The sequence below is a fragment of the Orbicella faveolata genome, unplaced genomic scaffold (assembly GCF_042242905.1).
Source record: "Orbicella faveolata isolate gen_17 unplaced genomic scaffold, um_ofav_v1 contig_1, whole genome shotgun sequence".
NCBI classification, from domain to species: domain Eukaryota; kingdom Metazoa; phylum Cnidaria; class Anthozoa; order Scleractinia; family Merulinidae; genus Orbicella; species Orbicella faveolata.
In genome coordinates this window covers 33,383,413-33,398,553 of record NW_028301536.1, presented here as the reverse complement: position 1 = coordinate 33,398,553, position 15,141 = coordinate 33,383,413, and the positions used below count along the sequence as shown (strand labels likewise).

At 39.7% G+C, this 15,141-nt stretch overlaps 3 protein-coding genes across 3 annotated transcripts; all 3 read left to right on the top strand.

The window, feature by feature from the left end:
- The first annotated feature begins 898 nt into the window (after nt 1-898).
- Nucleotides 899-3,993, top strand: LOC110054151 (uncharacterized). Its single transcript, XM_020760483.2, has 3 exons — nt 899-1,129; nt 1,946-2,215; nt 2,898-3,993. Exons 1-3 carry the CDS (start codon nt 1,072-1,074, stop codon nt 3,236-3,238), a joined length of 669 nt encoding a protein of 222 aa, XP_020616142.2. The 5' UTR covers nt 899-1,071; the 3' UTR covers nt 3,239-3,993.
- Nucleotides 3,994-5,036: 1,043 nt separating this feature from the next.
- LOC110054152 (uncharacterized) lies at nt 5,037-8,526 on the top strand. Its single transcript, XM_020760484.2, has 3 exons — nt 5,037-5,247; nt 6,507-6,776; nt 7,553-8,526. Exons 1-3 carry the CDS (start codon nt 5,193-5,195, stop codon nt 7,894-7,896), a joined length of 669 nt encoding a protein of 222 aa, XP_020616143.1. The 5' UTR covers nt 5,037-5,192; the 3' UTR covers nt 7,897-8,526.
- Nucleotides 8,527-9,605: 1,079 nt separating this feature from the next.
- Nucleotides 9,606-14,849, top strand: LOC110054150 (solute carrier family 25 member 44-like). The gene is made up of 2 exons (XM_020760481.2): nt 9,606-10,532; nt 12,640-14,849. Exons 1-2 carry the CDS (start codon nt 9,621-9,623, stop codon nt 12,862-12,864), a joined length of 1,137 nt encoding a protein of 378 aa, XP_020616140.1. The 5' UTR covers nt 9,606-9,620; the 3' UTR covers nt 12,865-14,849.
- Nucleotides 14,850-15,141: the final 292 nt, after the last annotated feature.

Genomic DNA, 15,141 nt, shown 5'->3' with positions numbered 1-15,141 from the left:
AAACTGCTAAAATGCACGATGATTGTCGCGTTTTCAGATTTTTCCGGGTAGAGTGGAATTCGAAGGAAAACATTTGATGTGTTTTCAGAATTCCGAAGACACCGTTTTCAAATTTCTTCGGCGTAATGTGGACGCGGACTTTGGACACAAATTTAACATTTACGGCCTGACATCTCAAATGATGGAATGTATACATGTAAATACGCTTCGATGTTGTTCTCATCCCGTTGATGAATGGATCTGTGTAACACCGGTGGGGAAATTTTATACAGATTTGAAGATGACAGAGTTTTGCCAATGGGAAGAAGTCTTGATAAGTGATCTGGCTGTCATCACGGAAACTAACGCAAAAAGCTGTGTAAATTAATAACACTACCAGCTCTTACTATACTTTGAATAACAGAACGATTAGACAAACGTTTTCCAAAAATAACCTTCTCAGGTATAAAGAAAGATGTTTTTAATGTCATTTCTTCACTGCGTCAACGACCTTCGATTGGAAAACTACTTGTTGATGAACAATTCATACTATGCATACTCATGTACTTGAGATAAATTATCTCAAAGTAATTTCCCAACTTGTCAAAATCGTTTTGCGGAACACAACCACGTTTTCCTCTTTCCGAATCAATAATGTCTAAACTTCTCAAAACATCAGGAAGAAAGATGGATGAATGCCAGGAAATAAGCACCAAGTTCTTTGATTTCCCAATTGATCCCCAAAGATTGATATTTAAAAATAAAAACCTGTGTTTTCTTTTTCGCGATATGCTATGGAAAGTAGTGTTTGAGCCTTAGTTTTTAGTAACTCGATTCAGTAAACCTGTCAATCAATTGACATCGCGGAAGATTAGAAAGTACGCCCACACGTACTGTTATTGCACGGTCGTGAACAAGAACAACGAGGCAGATATTGAGCATTCAAAAATCGCCGCATCGTAATCATCCAGCCGGTGTGAATTTACGCTGCGTCACTGTCGACCACAAGAACCCAAGAGCTTGCCACAATCTTCACAGTTTTTAGCTGAACAGTCGATTAGCGCTCGTTCTTTTGATCGGAATACATTCAAAATGGTGGCGAAGCGGATACTTTTAACTGTTTTGATGCTGGTTCACTGTTCAAAGCTAGGTAAGTATCAAGTAAACAAAATGATCTTAATGGTTTTAACAGTGACCAATGGCACGCAAATCAAACTGCTCGCAAGGAGCATTTTTCAATGAATGATGATTACACTTTCTAGTCTTCCTAAGATCGTGCGTTGGTACCTTTGGGGACTCTTCGCTAACACGCAGCAGCACAACAGTTCTAGCTCTCTTGGCAAAATTAAAGTGCGAAATGGCAAAATTTGAATACAAACCATTCATAACAAAAGCTTATGCATTTATTTCGTATCATGATTAATTTGGAAACGATTACATCGAAAGAAGAAAGCATGATCTTATAATCGACGGCAAAACCATCAAGATAGGTTGTCTTAGAGGCAAACTCGATCGAGTTTTGTCGATCAGAGCAAAACTGAGCAACAAAAGTAATCATGTTTGAGACAAAAAGGATTCGGTGTGAAGGCACGCGTGAAACACTAATGGTTGTGAGAATGAAAACACTGGAACAAGCAAGGTATGGTGTAGTCATGTCTGCTGCATATGCGTGTTAGTGGAAACTTTCTGGACGTTTCACTTCAACTTTGGTTTGCCTCCTCTTGAGTCGCCGCATCATACTTGTCGCATACCCTCAATGATATACTTGCGTATTTACCCCCCCCCCCACCCCTCCCCCAACTCCTTCAAGCCCTTGTCATGTCCGACTGATACCTGCATCTAAAGAAATAAGAAAATAATGATGTAGTTTAGGCGTGCTGATGCGCGCGAGTGTGGAAGTGAGTTACGAGACCAGTTGATTGTCGGGGACGGTTACTAACTGTCAGTCACTGCCAACCATCCGCAGGTGTGTCTTTGCAGTGTTATACGTGCTCCGGCAGCGTCAAGGATTGCAACAGCGTAACAGCGAAGTCAACTGCTTGCCTTGACGGACAAGACAGATGTAACAGCTTGATGATCACGAAGGATGGCGAGACAAATGTGGTTCTAGGATGTGGAACTGACAACGATTACAAATCAGCCGAGAATACATGTAAAGACGCTGAAAAGAATGCTAGGACAACTTGTGAGACCAAATTCTGCAAAACAAACGAATGTAATACACCGCCAGCAAAAGGTACAGTCAACTTGAATCAAGTTTGATTCTAAGATCGAAATAGTAACTCCCTTTACTGAGTGTGATACATTTCTATTGACGCAGTTTAGAGAATCTAGTAGTACATCCCGATCGATTTGTAAATGTTAATCTTAATTTACAAATCTGATAATGACTGCTTGTGAGGAGGAAATTGAGTGTAAATTACCTAAAGGGATATTGCTGATGAGTAGGGGAGGGTATTTTTGGCTGAGATTTCATCGTAATATAATGGAAGAGATGACTGTAGATATGTATATAAACTCATTTTGGAGGGAGTGCTACTAGTGCTGATTACAGGAACAGTCCTAACGTTCAAGATTTAAGCAAGCTAAAATTGTTGAGTTCATTATTTTAATTTAATGTTTTGTTCCTTATACAATTATTGTTCAATTTATTACTTAATGTTCTTGATTAGGTACTAGTATATCCCTTTACTTCTAATTTGCTTGCAATTTATCTCAACGGTCACTTCCGGAGACGTGTATTGAAGCACATGAAATGTCATGTTTTTTTAAAAAAGATTAAAAATCCTAGTTTTTACGACATGCGTAATTTGCTTATCTTATTCCTACTGAAGCTAAGAGCTCATTTTCGGAATGGAAGGGAGGTTGTCTCAGACCTTTACAGTTATTAACACATGATCTTTCAATTTGGTTCGCAGTCAATAACTTGCGGTGCTTCGAGTGTCAGAGTGCCGAGTCTATGGACCATTGTATTCAGAACAGTCACGCAGTGACTTGCAAAAGCAGCGAGGAAGAGAGATGCGCCAAGTTTACTTCAGAGCTGCTCATGGGAGACAAGAAAGTCATGGTGTACCGAAAAGGGTGCCGGGCGACCGCTGCTTGCGAAAAAGACAAGGACTTCTTCATGCAGCAATGCGGCAGTGATGATACTTGTCAAAACTTGTGCTGTAAAAACGATTTGTGTAATGCGGGCTCGTTGTTTACTGTCAGCGTTGCGATAATGTTTGCAAGCGTATTTACGGCTATTTTTTTCATGTAAAGAAATGGGGTACTTTGTGCCTGTTTAGTTTTAACAGCAAAGTAGGCATAAAACTTTTCTTTTCTTATTTTGTAATAATACACATATATCTTTTTCACAGTCAGATAATCGAATAAACTGCCAAGTTTTTATTATAGGTGATAGCTTCAAAGCAAGGCCAAGTGCGAATCTTTGTAGAGCACTCGAATTTATATATATATTTTTACTACCACATTAGCTAATAAGGAAAGTCTTAGTGCATGCGTCTTCTTGAAAAATCGAGCCAATGAAGTGTACTCATGACAAAAATGCTCGATGTGATGAGCTACTTGTTAGTGGAAAAAGATAATCTATAACAGAGGACTGCTATCTGCAGATGATAAGCTATTTCAAGCTTAGAGGCAATCAAAATGGTTTTTAATGCATTCTTCATCCGGGGACGTTCTCAGTTTCCTTTCAAGGGTCTACAGTCAGGAACAAGCATTCCTTATAATTTTAAGTGAAAACAAAACTTTTGAAGGTAGGAGCCGTAGGACGTGGTTACAGCAGAAACAAGGCCTTGACTTATTTTGATATCCATCTCAGAATCTACGTAATACATCACTAAGTAAACTGCGTAGGACGAATGGTTGGTTAAACATCCACATTCATCGTCCACGATATCAAATTTATAACTGCATTCTTGCTGTTGAATCCCACACCCGTAGCTTTGGTCTAGTGTGTAAAATGTTTATCGTAGATATCATTAACATGAATAAACGCAATTTTTCTATAAACAGTTTTGTCTCAGTTTTGTACATTACGGTTTCTGGACTGTCACAATAAACAATTTCCTCAGTGGCTTATGTTCAGGATAAAACGTTAATTTCGTCAGTAAAGTTGGAGGACCCTAATTGTTTTCGCTTCCACTAATCTGAGAAAGAACGACCGAAATGTCTTTCTTGAAATATTAAAGAACAATAATTGATCGGCGTAACAAAGATCCATGGTTTTACGGGAATTTTCGAAACAACTGATACATGCCGAAGCCACAGACGAAAAGTTGAATTCTCCAGCCCATGTAACAGCCAAGAAGTGAATCGTTCAGATGGCTAACATGGTGAGAGTCACGTTTTTTCGCGGGAAGGAGGTCTCAAGGAAAATTTGTTTGGAGGGAAAGCAAACATCCCGGGGCAAACATTTTCAATGTGTGCAATCACACATACTACTTAATCTATATAGCTATGGAACCAGCTTGAGAATTAAGCAGTTAATCTTGACTCCATACCAAGCCTTTATAAGTAAGTCTCCTGAACGTAGATAATTGTGAAATTTAAGTACATCAAGGTGGCGTTAGTCTTTCCTTAACACCACTTTCTTTGTTTGCGCCATTCTGTTAATTCAAAGGCGGGGGGAGGGAGGCTTGTGCAAATTCCATTTTCGGGGGCAGAGGGGTAAATAGCAAGGACATGTTTAGGGAGATCGGGGTCAGTTATATTTATTTGGAACATCATAAAAATATAAGAACGCGTCCATCGCTTGTTCGGTGACTTTTCTTTTATTTTGATTTAATAGCAAGTTATTTTTTTTGCTTGCACTATTGAGGTAACATTTACATTATCTGAAGAGTATTTTACCGTCAGCAACTACTAAGTGGGAAGTTATATCATTGGTAATCAAGTAATTTTACAACGGATCCGTAATATTCGACTCTGAACTGTTTCACGGCTCTTGAATTGAAAAACAACCCACGTACATAGGGTTTAATTGTTGAGTGGCTATTATGAAATATCAGTCTGCGTCATTGTTATGACAACTACTGAAACGTTAGGGCGGAACTCATACCAGGAATCCAAAGGAGCGAGACGACGAACAATATACTGTGGTAAGCATATCAGGGCCACACGCTGAAGTTTCGCGAAGTTCACAGAATCACTTGCCAACTTTAAGCTGCTTTACCGTGGGTACGTTGTGTAAAGTTCTGTCCCGACCGAAGATGTCGAAACTAACGAACGTGGTAATTTTCGTACTGATTGCTTTCGTGCAACTTGGTAAGTAGATCAAAACAAACGGTTTGATTGTTAGAAAACTGCATCATAAATTGCAGCAGCTTTGATTACGCATTATTGTTATTCCAATTTAGCCAGTCAATTCTGGAATAGACATCATGCCGGTGGAATCAGTTCTGTCCCTGAATTGTCTCTTGTTATTTTCTTGTCTTTAGAGTCGATTATTTGAAGTCAGTTCAACCACAAACCGCACGAACTTGAAACTGAGATCAAGCATTTGCGTTAATTCCAAAATGCAGGTTACGTGCCCAAAGTAATAACGCTGAAAGTAGTACATAATGTGAACTGCATACAGTATGACAGTCACTTGTATTGGTTGTTGCTCGCTGATAAGCTTCATAAAACCGCGTAAATATCGTTTTTGGCATAAAAAAACACCAATACGAAATCCTGGGTACGCAGCTAAGAAGTCATGTAGCATAGAAATTATAAAGTCAATGATGTGCGGGTTTTGGGCCGCGAACATCGTAAAATTCAGCCCGCTCATCGGTAATGTTCGGTTAAGTTTAGTTTGTGGCGACAGGCAATGAGTAAAATGTCGATTACCGAGGAAAAATATTTTATGCCAAAATTTTTTATTAAGCAACAAGAAGCCGTGTTGAACAAAGACTTAACTACGACTTATAAGTTTCAGATTTGCGTAACTCGAATACATTGAATAGAAAGCACTGCATGGTGGAACATACAGGTTTTCCAAGGTTCGGTTCTTACCAGCACCAGAACTGTACAAATGTAGACCGCAATCGTTTTATATACTATAAAAGAAATGATGCAGTATTCTTTTTCATTTCGTTTAAACAAACGTGTAGTACTTTTACAGCACTTGTAAGCTCCAATAGTATGAACAACAAGCTATGGTTGAGTTCCCCCGCAAACAGAACAGAAGGGCCTGAGAACAAATTCAACTCGTCCTCAGGCCTTTTCTTTCTGTGGTTCAATCCAATCCCAACACTCTTCCCTTCCAGCCCTAGGCCCTATAGGGCCGGAGTCCAGCGACTGTACCGCCACCATTTTGTAGTAAAATTGGTGGCGTTTCAAAATTATTTTCTCCGATAACCTGGCTATGAAATAATTTTCAAACTAAATATTCAAGCTGTAATCTTTTTGCCTGCTCAATAACCTGTTAGTTTTCCGATGTTGCCTTCATTCTCTGTCGGCAAAGTCAAAACTGGATTGTTCCCTTTTAGTAGACCGTCTTTGAGATCTCCAAATATATAACAATTTTTTTTTCCTGTCCAAAGGATCCTGTCTTCAGTGCTATAAATGCTCTGGAGATTCAACAGAATGTAACAGTGGAGCAGCAAAAGAGACATGTCTTACAGGATTCACCAGTTGTGCATCCCTGGTGTTAAACAGTGCCGAGAGCATGCATTTTATGTTTGGGTGTGCCAAGCCTCAAGACTGTGACGCTGCAGCAGCTCTCTGTACTGAAGTCACGAAAGACGGTTCGCAAATCACTTGTAACGCCACGTGCTGCAGTGGAAATAATTGCGTCACACCGTATCCTAAAGGTAGGTTCCAGATCCAATCCTGAGATTGACACTGGATTATTCTTGTGTGTATGTGCGATTGCTTACTTACATCAGGAATCAGGGCGGGTGGATCAAAGATTTTTCATAGAGGGCGTGGAGGGGTGAATGATACCTTGGGGCTGAAGAATCAATGGGGCATGCCCCCAAATTCCAAATTGTTTTGATATGCGAATTGGAACCTAACTGAAATTGTTACACCACAAATGCAAGCAATACCATAAAGAAGAAATTACAATGAGGTAATTGTCCAGAGTGTTTCCCTTCATTTCTGCTACAATATTCACAATTTATTTCAATTTCTTCATTTTTTTGCTTCTTCGAAAGAGGGGTTGCTAGCCACCCAATCAACCACTGCCCTCCTCCCTTAATCCTCCCCGGAGAATCAACAGATTCCCAGAGGTCTCCTTTCCCCCAATACACCCATCATGAGATGGATAACGTAAACCGAATTACGTAACCGAAACGTTTCTATTGATTAGTTCCTCAGTCAGTAGTGAACAGCTATTCTGCTTTGTGCACGGTCAAGGCCAAAAAAGTGAACAAAAACATACAACAAAGAAGTTTTTCGGGCTTGATAACCATTCCCCTCTATTAAGTTTCTCAAACTTTATGCAGAGTACAATGCACTAAATATAACCATTAAGTCACCGCAAGTGGGCGGGTTGACAAGACGCCGTATTAAATCCCTACAATGTGAACTTCAATATGTTCATTTATAGTGATCAGCAAATCTTATTTATTTCGTCCTTTTCCAGCTCATAAGCCCAGAAAGTGCTACGAATGCGCATCAATGGCAGAGTGTGACGCAGCCACACCCAAAGTATGTCCCAATGTTGACGATCGCTGCTACAAGGTATCCACTGAAGTCACCCACAAAGAAGTTAACGTCGAGTTAACGACATACAGTAAAGGGTGTGCTACAAAGAGCCAATGCGATAACAAAGACGCCCATTTCTTCTACCAGACATGCGCAGCAGATGACGACAGTTCTTGCGACATGACCTGTTGTGAAGGGGACATGTGTAATGCTGGCTCCAATTTTGTGGTCAGCGCATTCACTTTGCTGGCATGCGCACTTTTTGCAGTTGTTCGTTTATAAAGAATTAGTATTTACAATATCACGCGAGTGATTTGTGAATTGTGATGTTGATATCTCCTATATATTCGGTATCTTTTTCCTCATAATATAGGCATTTTAGTCTCAGTACAGTTTAATCAAAGCTTTACCTCACACGTAAATCTTAGGTATTAGAAAGGAGGCAAATAGTTCTTTTTTGTACATTTTACTTCATTTTAATGATAAATTGCTAGTCTGATTTCCAGCTTGTGAAATAAGGTAAGGTAAAGTCTGCATCGGACCAAGTTATCTATGCAACCGGAGCCTATCCAGGTTTCCTTAGCATTAAGCGACTGGGAAACAAATAAGTTAGTTGAGATGCCAATCGCCCTTATCCTGATTTTTCATACACTTGGGTGAAGAAAAGGACTATTAAAGTGTCTTTATTACCTAAGAACACAACACAATGAGCCCATGTAGCCTGGGCTCAAACTTGGACACTGCGACTCCTCGGCTTGTGAAATACTTCACCCAAAATAGTATTTTGACACTAATTTGGGTGTAGTATTTTACCAGTATTTGACTAGAAAGTGTGTTCGGCTAAGTATGGAAAATCGATTCAACTGACGGTTATTTTTGTAGTATTATGCAATAAAGGAATCTTGTTTTTCAGTCCTCTTGAATTGCTTTTTTAATTGAATGCCGAACGTTGTCCGGAATTACTTTGACTTTACTCCTGTAACTGGTTCAGTTTAAAAAATTCACACCAGCTGCCCAACCAATCAGATGCATAATCAAAACCAATCCCTGTTTGGCATAGTCTCTTACTCTACCGTTGTTTGGGTCTTTTTTGAGTTGTCACGCAACATTCTTCCCATATAATGGCTGCGTAAGAGACTAAGAGTTGCCTGCGCGCCGGACTTAGTCTCCGCATACGCAGGCTAGTCATGGTCACCTGTGTTTTCCCGCGCAGAAGATAAACGTGGTCCGCCTCCTTCCCTCCTCCTTCATATCTTTCAGTTCTCTCCCTCAAAAATATTAAAGAAAAACAACAAAAACACCTGACCGCAGGTTAGGAAAAACTCAGCCGGAAGGAGAGCACTTACAATTCGGGGACGCTACTACATCCCAGCCATCTAGGATAACTTGCTGTGGGAGAAAATCCTGAGAAATAGAAATTCTCTTGAAAATGGATCAATGATGTAATCATCCCGCAAATTTGGACGTTCTAGAAACAGAGAAAGTGGTCCTTGCACAAACTTCTTTCTTTAAGCAAACATCAACGCAACGCGTGTGATAACAAGCTCGAGCAAGCAAGCAAGCTTTGCGTAAGACTAAACGAACTAGGAATCAAAATAGAATTTAAAAACAATTATTTAACACCACCATCAATGGAACAGCTTAGTATGTAGGTGGCTTGTACTCTAGATCATGAAATAAAAGAAGAAGCACACAAAGCCGTGCGATCTCTTTTATTTTCTTGTTATCCTAGCCTTTGTGGCAGACGCTCGAGTGACGATTGGGAGCAAATATGAAGGGGCTCACGAGAGCGAGGACATGCGCGCAGGGGGCAGACACGCGTGTCGCACCGTTCCAACTCGCACCCTTTCTCGCCCTGTTTCGTGGGGTATTATTATGCCGAACCGGTTCAGCTATATGAAATTACAAGATTTGTGTCCAGTTTCACCATGAAAAAGTCAGCACATCTATTCTTTAGTCCATCTTAGCCAGCCCCTGATCTTAGCTCATGAACTGAGCGGTGGAGAATGAACATGGCCCTGGGTTCCAGACACGTGCAAACCGACCGGCTTTCACGTGATAGGGAGACACAACTTCCGCTGACCAAAGAAACAATTCAAAATGGCGGTCGCTTTTTCTTGTTCTTTTCGGTAAACACAGAAAATACCAGCTACGTGTTGCTTAACCGTTTGCTTGATTACACGTACGACGGTATAAATAGTCAGCAAAACAGTTTGAAAATGCCAGAACAAGTTAGACACATCGAATGGGAGGAAATGGATAAAAGCAAGTTTTATTTCTTCGGTCCGACATTGTTCCTGGGAATTCGGGCGTTATTGTATCCAGCGAACCTGGTAAAAACTCGTCTTCAAGTACAGCGGAAGAACGCACTTTATAAAGGATCATTCGATGCTTTTGTTAAAGTGATACGCTTTGAAGGTTTACGAGGGCTTTACAAAGGATTTCTCGTGAGCAGCTTCGGTCTTCTGTCCGGACAATGTTACATCACAACATTAGAACTGATTCGTACAAGAACGAAAGACTACAACAATGCTGTAAGAGGATTCCTGGCTGGTGGTTGTGCTTCGTTAGTAGGACAAACTATTACAGTTCCAGTAGATGTTGTGTCTCAGAAAATGATGGTTCAGGGCCAGGGAGAAAACACCGCGAAATTAAAAGGAGCCTCGACTATCATAAGAGAAATTGTAAAATCTAATGGACCCCTTGGGCTCTACAGAGGGTACTTGATCTCTCTTATGACTTATGCACCTAGTAGTGCTATTTGGTGGTCCTCGTATGGTATGTACACAGGACTGGTGGGGAATATAGTGCTATCAGGAACACCTCATATGCTTGTCTTAGCCATAGCTGGTTCTATGGCTGGCCTCACGACTGCAACCACAACAAATCCATTGGATATAATGAGAACTCGTTTGCAGGTTAGTTGTTGTTGTTCTCTGTGCTTTTTTTGTTCAAATTAATTTGAAACTTAAACATCGTCTTCTTCCCTGCCTTGCATAACCACGTTATTGTGAAATGCTCTATTGTATCGTCAAATGCGGATGGTATCTGTCATGAGTGAGGGCCAGACGTTTGACAACAGGTGAACCTCTTTACAACAGCCTTACCTGGGCACTGGAGATAGTTGACCTTTGTTATGATAAGCATCTTCTGGGAGGGTAACCGAAAACACTGACCCCAGTCCACGTACCCCTACTATGGACAAGGTCCATGGACTATCCTACGGACTGGTCCACGGACTACCCCTATGGGACCCCTCTATGGACCACCCCCAAAATAGAATAAAGTTAATAAATAAGGATTTCAATTACAGGTTGTCTAATAGATCACTCATTTCAGTGAAATATTGAGCATTACACAGATGTTACAGACTATAAAAGATGTGTTTTTAGGTCCTTTTAGCTTGTTTGTACTTGTAATTCTGCTAAGCAAATTGTAAAGCCTGGGATGAGTTCACGAACTTGCAGGAGAGTGGGCCAAACAAAATGGCGGAGGGGACAGAGCACAAATTTTGAGGCCTTCTGGTATTTCAAACATAGCCACAGCAAAGGAAATGGAAATGTGTAATGATATGACTTACACCCAAGCCTGAACCTAAGTCTGCTACATGTACATTTGCACAAGGTAATGTTCAAAATTTTGCTGACACAAGTGATCTATTAGACAGCCCATGGGTGCAATCTTTATTTATTATAGTTGTACTTTTATTCTATTTTTGAGGTGGTCCTTAGAGGGGGTCTGAAGGGGTAGTCTGTGGACCAGTTCTTAGGGTAGTCCGTGAATACAGTCCATAGTGGGGGTCCACAGACCAGGGGTCAGTGTTTTCGGGTTAATAACCCTATTGGGATGAAAAACTCTCATCCATTATAGAGAGGTGGCCATTATGGAGGTGGTGCAGTTATAATGCTTTTTGACCTTTTAAGTTCCATGACTGATGGAAATGTAATTTCTCATTACAAGACGAATGCATTTAACAAAAAACAGGTGACAAGAACAAAGAAATTATCATCTCTTGCGTATCTAATTATGTATGTATACTTAATTGGCCACTCCCCATTGGGGCTTTTCAAGATCAATATAAACAAACAACAATAAATAAATATTCAAATAGACATATAAACTAGGTTAAGAATCCCAACTGGTGCGAGGCAGACCAGTTGGCTATTTACAAGCGTAGCCAAGAAGTTGAACTTGGAGCTACCGAGAACAGCATCAGCTAATGGTCAGAATGGGATTTGAACCTGGGACCTACGGATTTCAAATCCGGCGCTCTAACCACTTGGTGACACTGCCTCCTTAGGGCATTATTCTCCCATAATACCCACGGGCTGATTGCAGGCCTGCAAAGACAGAGCAAAAAGCCACATAATAAACAACTTATGAACCCTAAACGTGGTGTGGGAGGCGTGGTGGCCTCATGGTTAGTGCACTCCTCTCTGGAGCGAGCTGTCCAGGTTCGAGCCCTGGTTGGGGACATTGTGTTATGTTCTTGAACAAGACACTTTGCTCTCACAGTGACTCTCTCCACCCAGGTGTATGAATGGGTACGGGCGAATTTAATGCTAGGGGGTAAACCTGCAATGGACTAGTATCCCATCTAGGGGGGAGTAGAAATACTCCTAGTCGCTTCCTGCTACTGAAACCCGGACAAGCTCCAGCCTGATGAGCCACTTGGCTCATATGCAGACTTTACCTAACCCTGAACATTTGGTCTTAACAGGAAAATCTCAAACCTCAACTTTGCCATATTGACCTCACTATCTCTCAGTCAATACGGCATGGTCTCGGTTTGAGATTTTCCTATAAAGACTTGACTCTCAGTTAATAAGTTGTAAGTATACCTCCATGTTGCACTTTGTATCTGAGCCTAAAGGTTTGTTTGTCATGAAGCTGCTTCCCATTTCTTCATAAGCATCCATCAGTCTATAACCATAACATTAATACTTGCAGGATTCTTTACAATGTAATTACATGTACCAATATTATATTCCTTTCTGAGATAACTGAAGTCTTTTTACTTTGAAGGTCGGTGGAGGAAAATCAACATTCGTCCTACAGATGTTTCGGACACTTTTAAAGGAGGAAGGACCCAAGGGGTTAACAAAAGGATTGTCAGCCAGAATACTTTCCATGGTACCCTCAAGTATTGTAATGGTACTGGGTTACGAGACAGTCAAAAGACTTAGTTTAAAAACATCAGCAGTGGAGCTGCGTGTACAAGAAGAAGGTTACCTTGAGGCGTCATTTTGAAGCCTGTCATTGTTTGTAAGACTGATTGAAGTTATAAATTTTGTATTAACTTTTGTTTTTGCATGCGTGTGAAATATGGCATTAAGATTTAAGAAATAGGAAATGCTTAACATTCTTTTGGAATAAATTAGTTGTAGTTAGTCCAAATTATACAAAGAAAAGAAGTGACTTTAGGGGAATTCAGCTTTTTTTTTTCCACCTAAGCAGCAGGTGAGGTTTTTAAAGGCTTTAAATGTAAGTATGTTCAATGTATTTTTAAGTTACATGGTGGCCATAGTTTTTTCTATTTCATTGCAAAACTGCAAAGCTGTAGTTTTCCAAGATATTCATTCTAATATTACAAGTGTAACATTGAAAGATTTTATCGTACATTTATATCAAAATCATGTACAACAAAAAATTAAACATTATTGATAAATTATTTAGGGAATGTGAAGAGTTTAAATGAAAGAAATTAAACTTTTGTTGTACCTTTTTTTTCCAGTTGATATTGCTACCAAAAATCACCTGGAAGTCGTTAATATATATTTATAAAGCTTGTCTAACTTTTTAACAGTTAAAAGTTGGTGGTTTTGATTTTTGTTTTATACATACAGCTGTACATGTATTATTTATCATTGATAAGGATCAGCTATACTAAGGCAACCATTTTTCCAGGAACAAATCATACAACATTTTAATTTTAATTTCGACTTTCCTCTTGGTTGATATCTGTACATCCTTTGGTGAGTTTGGTATCTCATGAAAGACATAAGTTGATGAAGTGGTTGGAAGAAACCTGTACAAGAGTTTCTTATTGTTATGATGACTAATGCCATTGGAAGAGTATCACATTGCTGGTATGTCCTTCATCCTGAAAAATGCTGGCCAGTAAACTTGTGAATTAAGAAAACAGTTTGGCCACATAAGTATATGTACACATGGGTACATGGGCTGATCATCCTGTACAGCAACCTGCTCATACCAGATGTCTTGAGGTTACCCTTGGGAGAAAAGGGGAAAGGGTCATAATAATTATTTTGTAGATTTCATCATTATCGCTGAAGTTAGCTTGTTCTTGCAAATAAGCTGTGCCCTTGATTTGCCACAAGACAATTTGTGTTACAATGGGTGCTAGGCCTCATGTGTTTGTTATTCACCAAAATGTTAAATGTTTTTGCTCCAGTTTTCCTATAGTTATGTCTAATTGATAACAGGACATGTTGAGATCTTTCTTGTTATTGACTGTACAAACCAGACAGCAGCTTCACCAGCTTCTGATATTGTTGATTGTTTTATATGATCGTTCGCTTACCCTGGAAGAGGGGGGTAAGTATTCTACAAAGCTTTCTATGGGGAGGCTCTGCCCTGAGGTCAAACTCCTTACCCTTTTGTACACCTTTTTGACAGAAAAGGTGCCCCTTTCTTTTATCTTTGATAGAAAAAGGTACCCTTTTCACATACCTACTTAAGGACACTGCATCCCTTTTCTAAACCGTTGGAATGAAGTTAATGAACAATATTATGGACGAACATGAAGTATTACTAGAAGAGATGTTAACCAAAGAACAAGTATCATTTGTTTACATTGTACCTAAATGACAGATTTTACTACCCTTTCACAGACCTCAACTTTTAAAATCCCTACCCTTTCATATACCGGAAGCCTGAAAAATGCACCCCTCTTGGGCAGAGCCACCATATATTAGGCATTATAGGGAATACTCCTCCCCCTGGGTCACATACCAGTCTTGCTGTGATTAAATACTAAATGTACAGGCTTTTATATAAACTCCTATATAATATTGTAGGTGTAAAGTTGGGGCATTTTTAGGACATCATTGATAGTTAATTTATTATTAGATTGAATAATCATAATTTTTCAGTTTATAACAAACATGTGTTGTGTAAGTAAAAGTGCTGTGGTTTATTTTTGTCATTTTGTGGTATTCATGGATTACAAGAGCATGTACTATGCTGCATTCTAATAAAATGTGTGAAAAGAAGAGTGACATCTAGGTGTTTTTCGGGTGTTTTTTAAGGTTTATTAGACTGCAAGCAGTGACATCATTAGTTAACAATTATTTGCTGCAGTATAGGTGGCTAGTAGTGGATATTTGCCAAGCCATGAGGCAGTGGGTAAAATACTGATCCACAACTAACCACCGACATTGGTTAACACTGCCAAACTGAATTTTCTTTGCGTTAGTTGGACAACTGCTTTTATAAACTGTTAAAATTTCTTGTTCTGTTACAGTAGGAAACCAAGAAACCATATTAGTTACAACTCTCTAGCTA

What these genes read in the sequence shown, in the direction of transcription:
- LOC110054151 (XM_020760483.2), top strand. Translation starts at nt 1,072, where the DNA reads ATGGTGGCGAAGCGGATACTTTTAACTGTTTTGATGCTGGTTCACTGT. An exon ending in GGTTCACTGTTCAAAGCTAG is followed by an intron (nt 1,130 to 1,945) that starts GTAAGTATCAAG and finishes AACCATCCGCAG; the next exon opens with GTGTGTCTTTGCAGTGTTAT. An exon ending in TAATACACCGCCAGCAAAAG is followed by an intron (nt 2,216 to 2,897) that starts GTACAGTCAACT and finishes TTTGGTTCGCAG; the next exon opens with TCAATAACTTGCGGTGCTTC.
- LOC110054152 (XM_020760484.2), top strand. Translation starts at nt 5,193, where the DNA reads ATGTCGAAACTAACGAACGTGGTAATTTTCGTACTGATTGCTTTCGTG. An exon ending in GATTGCTTTCGTGCAACTTG is followed by an intron (nt 5,248 to 6,506) that starts GTAAGTAGATCA and finishes TCCTGTCCAAAG; the next exon opens with GATCCTGTCTTCAGTGCTAT. An exon ending in CGTCACACCGTATCCTAAAG is followed by an intron (nt 6,777 to 7,552) that starts GTAGGTTCCAGA and finishes GTCCTTTTCCAG; the next exon opens with CTCATAAGCCCAGAAAGTGC.
- LOC110054150 (XM_020760481.2), top strand. Translation starts at nt 9,621, where the DNA reads ATGAACATGGCCCTGGGTTCCAGACACGTGCAAACCGACCGGCTTTCA. An exon ending in TAATGAGAACTCGTTTGCAG is followed by an intron (nt 10,533 to 12,639) that starts GTTAGTTGTTGT and finishes TTTACTTTGAAG; the next exon opens with GTCGGTGGAGGAAAATCAAC.